This window comes from Microtus pennsylvanicus, chromosome 1 (genome assembly GCF_037038515.1).
Source record: "Microtus pennsylvanicus isolate mMicPen1 chromosome 1, mMicPen1.hap1, whole genome shotgun sequence".
NCBI classification, from domain to species: domain Eukaryota; kingdom Metazoa; phylum Chordata; class Mammalia; order Rodentia; family Cricetidae; genus Microtus; species Microtus pennsylvanicus.
Window position 1 is genome coordinate 133,562,628 of NC_134579.1, and position 9,003 is coordinate 133,571,630.

The 9,003-nt window shown below is 44.4% G+C and overlaps 1 protein-coding gene across 1 annotated transcript; it reads left to right on the top strand.

The window, feature by feature from the left end:
• Positions 1-520: 520 nt before the first annotated feature.
• LOC142852686 (uncharacterized) lies at positions 521-8,797 on the top strand. The gene is made up of 4 exons (XM_075977757.1): positions 521-535; positions 4,145-4,698; positions 4,788-5,482; positions 8,275-8,797. Exons 1-4 carry the CDS (start codon positions 521-523, stop codon positions 8,616-8,618), a joined length of 1,608 nt encoding a protein of 535 aa, XP_075833872.1. The 3' UTR covers positions 8,619-8,797.
• The last annotated feature ends 206 nt before the right edge of the window (positions 8,798-9,003 follow it).

The window sequence follows — 9,003 nt, forward strand, 5'->3', positions numbered from 1 at the left end:
ACCAAAGATCAAAGATAAAATGCAAGTAAGCAATATTATAATTGAGGCTCTTATAGACACAGGGGAAGATACAACAAAAATTGCATCAGAATCTTGGCATCCAAATTGGCCTCTTCAGTATGAAAATGTTCAGCTTTTAGGGCTGGAACTTTATCTCAAGTAAAACAAGCATGAGATGGGTTGAATTATAGAGTCAAAAGGATACAGACAAAAATTAAAGTCAAATGTGGTTATTATAGCAATGACTTGATTGGGACATGATTTGTTACAGCAGTGAAATGCACAGATTAACATTCCTCCAACCTCAGAAACAAACCATAAACTAGCATATGTTTTGGGTAAAATATTAAAAGGTATAATAAAGAATAGTCATCAAATATTTAGGTTGTATAAAGCAGGGCACAACAGCTGCTGATCTTTCAAAAGTACCAACAGCTCTACCTTTAAAATCGTTAACTGACAAACCTGCCTGGGTGGAACAATGCCCTTGACATTGGGAAATTAACAGACCTTAGAACAGATGGTCCAGGAGCAGGTAAAGGCTCAACATATCAAAGAATTGACCACTCCTTGGAATTCCCCTGTATTTGTTCTTAAAAGGAAATCTGGAAAATGGAGAATGGTAACAGATCTAAGAGCTATTAATAAGGTGATTCAGCCAATGGGCACTTTACAGCTTGGAATTCCCATCTTCTCTATTACAGAAAGAATGGTCTTTATAATTATTGATTTAAAAGACTACTTTTTTGTTGATCATTTACAAAAAAAAAAGATAGAGAAAAAATTGCCTTCACAAAGCCTACTTATAATAATTCTCAGCCTGATAAGAGAATTTAGTGGAAACTTTTCCCACAAGGATGTTACACAGCCCCACCCAGTGCCAATATTTAGTATGACATCCATTGGAAGTGATTTGTGTACAGATTCCTCAATCTGTAATTTACCATTATGTGGATGATGTCTTACTAGTTGATTCAAATGTAGCTATTTTAGAGAAAAAGTGTGAAGAAAATTACAAATTGCTCCTAAAATAATATATAGAGGACATCCTGCTAATTGCCTAGAATATATAATAGGTTTGCAAAAAAATTCATCCCACAAGGTACAAATCAGAAGAGATCAATTGTGGACTCTTAATGACTTTCAAAAATTGCTGAGAGACACTAACTGGCTATGGTCCACAATTGAATTAACAACTCAAGAACAGAGTAATTTGTTTCAAAACCTACAATGTGACAAGGACTTCAGTAGTCCAAGAAAATTATCAACTGAAGCTTAGAATTAATTTTGGTTAAAAAAAAGAAATTACAACATGTACATGTGCATTGTTTTGATCCTGAACTTGATCATATTCTGGTTATTTTATCTTCTATTCATTCTCTATAGGAATTTTAATACAGAAAAAAGATACTATCTTAGAATGGATGGATTATCTTTACCACACAAACAGAGTAAAAAAATAAAGACATATGTAGAAAGGTTTCTGAGTTGATTCTAAAAGGAAAATTGAAACTCTGGCAATTAACAGGAATAGACCCAGCATAAATTGTACTAACTTACTAATACTGAAATCTCCTCTTTATAGGCTGGAACTAATATTTTGTGAGAGATTAACAACAAGTATCCCAAAAGCAAGAGAATCCATTTAGTAAAGAGAACTAACTGGATCCTTTCTCACATTGTATGAGGAATAACCTGGAGTTCCTCCATTCTATACCTATGTAAGCAAATCAGGAAAGGCAGGATATAAATCAGGAAATTTGAATAAAATGGCTCAAAGGCCTTATGATTCTGTCCAAAAGTCAGAATTATATAGTATTTTCATGATTTTATTAGATTTTTCAGAACCTCTTAATATAGTTACTAACTCTAAATTCACAGAAAGAGTTGTTTCACATATTGACAGTGAGGCATTTATTTCAGATGATTCAAAATTAATTTTGTTATTCATTCAGTTACAAGAAATTATCAGAAATAGAAATAATCCCTCATATATAACAGATATTAGATCCCATATAGGTCTACCAGGTCCTCTAGCACAAGGTAATAATCAAATTGACAGACTGTTGGTAGGAAATGTTCTAGGAACCTCAGCATTTTATAAAAAAAAAACAGTATGTCATAGGAGGGTTTGTAAAAAAAAAATTCCAGCACTTAGCAACAATTCAAGGAAATTATAAAATGTCCTCCTTGTTTCTTGTATAACCAGACTCAACTACCTGTAGGAATTAATCCAAAGGGTACTTAAAGAAATTAAATTTGGTAAATGGATGTGTTTCATTTTGCCGAACTTGGAAAATTAAAATATGTACACCACATAGATACATATTCAGTATTCCAATGGGCAACTGCTCTAAGTTCTGAAAAGGCTACTTTTGTAATCATAAATGTGTTGTAAGTTATGACCATCATGGGTATACCTGTACAAATTAAGGCTAAATGATTCAGACTATGTCTCTATTAAAGTTTTTTGTATATTTCTTAGTAATTAATATTACAGATAGCCACACAAACCTATAGGAAAAGCAGTTATAGAAAGATCTAATTGGCTAGGTGGTGGTGTAACTTACCTTTAACCCCAACAGCAGCGGCAGGCAGATATTTTTGAGTTTGAAGCCAGCCTGGTCTGCCCAGTGAGATCCAAAAATCTAGGTTTGTTCCACAGAGAAAACCCTTCTTGGAAAACCAAATAAATAAATAAATAAATAAATAGTAAGATCAACTCAAACTCTAAAAGATATGCTTGATAAACATAAATGGATGATAAAATCTCCAGAAATAGATTGTGTAATGCTTTATTAGCATTAAATTTTCTAAATGTTAATGAAAAAGGAAGGATAACTGCAGAGAGACATTGGATAATAGAAAAAACTACTGAATTAAATCAGCCTTTATACTTTAAAAATGTGTTGACATCAGAATGGAAACCAGATTAAACTGGTTAAACTGAGAAAAGGTTTTGCTTTTGTTTTCACAGGAAAAGAAAATCTATGGATAGCATCAACATTGGTAAAGATTAGATTTGAACAAATAAGACATCTTGATTAGAAGAGGTGATACTTCATTAACCAGTGTGACCATTCAATTTAAACTAACCTATAAGACAAACAAATGCTTTTCCTCTGATCAGGAATAACTTGACAAAAGAGGAAGTCCCCAAAGAAAGGGTTGGGGATGGGTTTTTGTCATTGTTGTTTATTTGTTGGTTGGTTTTCTTCTCTTTCCAGGAGAATGAAGGCATCCAACTAAGGAATCTGAAGACCACTGGACAAAAGAGACATCTGAAAGAAAAGGACAAATTAACAAGAGAAAATGTTCCAAGAAAAGGAGTAAATTGGCCTACTGGTATATGACATTTACAAAAGGACAACATTTTATAAATCATCCTGAAAGACCCCTACTTAGCAGCATTAAGTTAGCAGCAGCAATAACGCTGTTTTACAAGGCTTGAATTTTTGAGCAATATAACTGAAAGCTAGGACAGGGGAGTTTAATTTAGAGATAAGGGCTTTGGTCAGCTTAGGGGCAGGGGCGCTGAGCAAGGCAAGATATCTCTGGCCAACCGTCTGGACTGCCAGCAGGGGCGCTGAGCAAGGCAAGATATCTCTGGTCAACCATCTGGACTGCCAGCAGGGGACTTGGGGTCCAAAAGAAGAATTGCACCCTAGATAGGCCAGGGCAGCATGTATATCTGATTTCTTGGAAACCACAAAATTGTACTCAGTTTGAACCCGAGCCTTGTTTGAATTGCCCAATCAGAACCCTGTAACTATGCATCTCGCTTCTGTTCCCGCGCTTTTGCTTCCCTACCCTATAAAAAATCCACTGTCACAACTGGAAGGCGCGCTAGTCACCCGAGCGACTACGCCCCAGGTACCTGTGTACCCGAATAAACCCTCTTGCTGATTGCATCCGCACGTGTGGCCTCGCTGATTCTTGGGAGGGTCTCCCCAGACTGAAAGACAGCCCATCTTGGGGGTCTTTCATTTTGGTGCGTTGGCCGGGAATTGGAGACCCCTGCCCAGGGATCACCGACCACATCGGGAGGTAAGCTGGCCAGCGATCGTTCTCTGTGAATATCTGTGCTTTTGTGTTTCTGTGTATGCGCAGCGACTGTATCTGTATCTGTATCTGTACTAGTTAGCTAGCTAGAATCAGTATCTGGCAGATTCGCGGAGTAGCTGACGAGCTTGAACTCCCGGCTGCAATTCTGGGAGACGTCCCAGAAGTGTCTGGGGCCAAATTTGTGGCCCGTCCGTATTCTGTGAATCCTACCAAAATAGGGCTGTTCGGGGCACCCCCGCTGCCTGAAGGGTATGTGATTCTTCTGGGAGACAAGAGATCCGGACTCTGGCTGTCTCTGTCTGAGCAATTGCTTCGGGCTTTCCGCCGAAGCCGCGCTGTGCGATTGTGCAGTCTCGCTGTCGGTCTCTTGTTCGTTAGTTTCGTCCTGTCCATAACTGTGTTTGAAACCATGGGACAGTCCATTACCACCCCTTTGAGTTTGACTTTGCAGCACTGGCGGGATGTCCAAGCCACGGCGAAAAATCAGTCCATGGACGTCCGCAAGAAGCGCTGGGTTACATTCTGTACATCGGAATGGCCCGCCTTCAACGTTGGATGGCCGCAAGACGGGACTTTTGACCTTAACGTTATCTTACAGGTTAAAGCCAAAGTGAAGGATCCAGGCCCTCACGGGCATCCTGATCAGACCGCCTACATTGTCACTTGGGAAGCCCTAGCTTATAACCCCCCCCCCGGGTCAAGCCATTTGTTTCTCCTAAAAGCCCCATTTTCGCTTCTGCACCTACCCTGCCTCCACCTATCCTCCCCACCCCGGCCGGACCTCCCTCCTGCACCTCCCTCTACCCTGTACTAACAAAATCCTCACAGAAAAAGAAACCACCAGAGTCTGAGACAAAGCCAGCCCCACGGGTCTTGCCTCCAGGAGACGACCTCCTGATGGACCTGCTCACGGAGGAGCCACCTCCATATCAGGGACCGTCACCCCAGGACCCTGGCGAGGCGGAATCGGCAGACTCCACGGGGGATGGAGAAGCTGGAAAACTGCCGGAGCCCTCCCCAATGGCGGCCAGACTAAGAGGAAGGAGGGAACAGCACCCTGCTGATTCGAGCACTTCCCAGGCTTTTCCACTTAGAGCAGGCGCTAACGGCCAGACCCAGTATTGGCCGTTTTCAGCTTCAGATCTGTACAACTGGAAAAACAATAACCCCCCCTTTTCTAAGGATCCCTCCTTGTTGACCTCTTTGATTGAATCCATTCTAGTCACCCACCAGCCTACCTGGGATGATTGCCAGCAACTCCTGCAAACACTTCTAACAACGGAGGAAAAGCAAAGAGTCCTCCTAGAAGCGCGGAAGAACGTTAGGGGAGCAAACGGCCGCCCCACTTTGCTCCCTAATGAGATTGATGCAGCATTCCCCCTAGAGCGTCCGGATTGGGATTTCACTACGGAGGAAGGTAGGAATCACCTAATTCTCTATCGCCAGTTGCTCGTAGCTGGTCTCCACGGAGCCGCAAGGCAGCCAACCAATTTGGCTCAGGTAAAGCAGGTTATTCAGGGTTCCGAGGAAACTCCTTCCGCCTTTCTAGAATGACTTAAGGAAGCATACCGCATTTATACTCCTTATGACCCAGTGGATCCAGGGATAGAAACAAATGTTTCCATGTCCTTTATTTGGCAGTCAGCTCCAGACATTAAGAGGAAATTGGAGCGATTAGATAACCTGAAGGAAAGTTCACTCCAGGATCTACTGAAGGAGGCAGAGAGAATTTTTAACAAGAGAGAAACACCAGAAGAGAGAGATGAAAGGCTGAGGAAAGAGGCTGAGGAGAGAGAAAATATTAGAGACCGAAAGAGGAATAAAGAGTTTAGCAAACTTTTGGCCACTGTAGTTTCAGGACAGAGACAGGATAGACAGAGGGGAGACAGAAGGGGCCCCCCAGTGAACAAGGATCAATGTGCCTACTGCAAGGAGACAGGTCATTGGATTCGAGAATGCCCCAAGAGACCCAGGGGACCTCGAAATCCAAGACCCCAAACCTCCCTTTTAACCTTGGATGACTAGGGAGGTCGGGGTCAGGAGCCCCCCCCCCCTGAGCCCAGGATAACCCTTAATGTCGGGGGGCAGCCAGTCACCTTCCTGGTGGACACCAGGGCTCAGCATTCTGTACTGACCCAGAACCCCGGACCCCTGAGCGACAAGTCTGCTTGGGTCCAAGGAGCTACCGGCGGGAGGAGATACCGATGGACAACTGATCGCAAAGTTCATCTGGCCACTGGTAAGGTGACTCACGCTTTTCTTCATGTACCTGACTGCCCATACCCGCTATTAGGAAGAGACTTGCTCACAAAATTAAAAGCCCAGATACACTTTGAAAACTCGGGGGTGCAGATCACTGGGCCCCAAGGGCAGCCCTTACACGTGCTGACCCTAAATTTGGAAGATGAATATCGGCTCCACGAATCACCCACCGTATCAGACCCCTTAACAGAGACCTCTTGGCTGACAGAGTTCCCTCAGGCATGGGCAGAGACTGGGGGCATAGGACTGGCCAAACAACAGGCCCCCTTAGTTATATCTTTAAAGGCTACAGCCACCCCCATCTCAATCAAACAATACCCCATGTCGCATGAAGCCAGAGAAGGAATTAAACCTCACATACGGAGACTCTTGGACCAGGGAATACTGATACCTTGCCAGTCCCCCTGGAATACTCCTTTATTGCCGGTCAAAAAGCCTGGAACAGGGGATTACCGGCCAGTCCAAGATTTGAGGGAAGTCAACAAGCGGGCAGAGGACATATACCCCACGGTGCCTAACCCTTACAATTTGTTGAGCGGACTCCCCCCAACCTACAACTGGTATACGGTATTGGATTTAAAAGATGCATTCTTCTGCCTGAGACTTCACCCTAAAAGTCAGCCTATATTTGCCTTTGAATGGAAAGACCCTGACTTGGGGATATCGGGGCAGTTAACTTGGACTAGGCTCCCACAAGGGTACAAAAATAGCCCCACCCTGTTCGATGAAGCATTACATAGAGACCTGGCTGACTTTAGGACCCAGCATCCAACACTGATACTGCTTCAGTATGTAGATGACCTCCTGCTGGCGGCCACTTCAGAACAGGAGTGCAGGGAGGGAACCAAGGCCTTGTTGCAGGCTCTGGGGGACCTTGGCTACAGGGCTTCAGTGAAAAAGGCTCAGATTTGTCAGAAGCAGGTCACTTACCTGGGGTACCTGATCAAGGAAGGACAGAGATGGCTGACAGAGGCCAGAAAGGAGACAGTCATGAAAATACCCGTGCCTCAGACTCCTCGACAACTGAGGGAATTTCTAGGGACGGCAGGATTCTGTCGCCTCTGGATCCCGGGGTTTGCAGAGATAACAGCCCCCTTATATTTATTTATTATGTATACAATATTCTGTCTTGTTTGTCTGCCTGAAGGCCAGAAGAGGGCACCGCCTGGGGGCCTCCTATAACCCAGACACAGGCAAATGGGCTTGGCAAGGAAAGACTGTGATGCCCATGGCATATACCCATGAGATGCTTAGTTACTTGCATAAGCTGACGCACCTCAGTCCCCGCAAGATGAAAACCTTATTGGATCGGGAAGAGAGCCACTTTTACTTGCTGGGCAGAGACAGCATATTGCAGGAAGTTGTAAACAAATGCCGAGCCTGCGCCCAAGTTAATACAGGAAAAACCCGGCTGGGACAGGGAGTGCGGGTACGAGGACATCGTCCTGGAACACACTGGGAGATTGACTTTACTGAAATCAAACCAGGATCATATGGATACAGATATCTGTTGGTATTTGTTGACACCTTTTCTGGATGGGTGGAAGCCTTCCCAACCAAGCACGAAACAGCAAAAATTGTGACCAAGAAGCTGTTGGAAGAAATCTTCCCCAGGTATGGCATGCCTCAAGTGCTGGGCACTGACAATGGGCCCGCCTTTGTCTCCCAGGTAAGTCAGTTGGTGGCCAAACTATTGGGGATTGATTGGAAATTACATTGTGTATACAGACCCCAAAGTTCAGGACAGGTAGAGAGAATGAATAGAACTATTAAGGAGACTCTGACCAAATTAACGCTTGCAACTGGCACTAGCCCTCTATAGAGCCCGCAATACACCAGGACCCCACGGGCTCACACCCTTTGAAATACTATATGGGGCGCCCCCGCCCTTCATTAATTTCTTTGACTCCAACATTTCAGACTTTGCTAATAGCCCCTCTCTGGAAGCTCATTTGCAGGCACTCCAGATCGTGCAGAGAGAGGTCTGGAAGCCACTTACTGCAGCCTATAAGGAACAATTGGACAGACCAGCGGTACCTCACGGCTACCAGATTGGCGATACAGTGTGGGTCCGCAGACATCAGACTAAGAATTTGGAACCCCGCTGGAAAGGGCCCTACACCATGCTGCTAACCACTCCAACGGCAATAAAAGTTGACGGCATCGCGGCCTGGGTCCATGCCTCCCACGTGAAAGCAGCTCGTGCGGAAGAGGATACAGCAGAACCACCATGGAGGGTCCAGCGCTCTCAAAACCTTCTAAAGATAAGACTTACCCGGGGACCTCATTAACTGTTTTATGGACCCTGTTGGGACTGGGGATGATGGCCCGGGGGGATAGTCCACACCGGGTTTTTAACATAACCTGGAGGATCACTAACCTTATGACAGGAAGGGTCGCCAACACCACTTCCTTGTTAGGGACAACAGCAGATGTGTTTCCAACCCTATACTTTGATCTTTGTGATTTAGTGGGAGAATCATGGAACCCCTCAGATCAGGAGCCATTCCCCGGATACGGCTGTCACCATCCAGGGGGGCGACATGGGACGAGAAGCAAAGATATCTATGTATGCCCTGGACAGGATACTAACAGAAATTGTGGGGGGCCAGCAGAGGGATACTGCGCTCATTGGGGTTGTGAAACAACCGGGGATGCTTACTGGAAACCATCCTC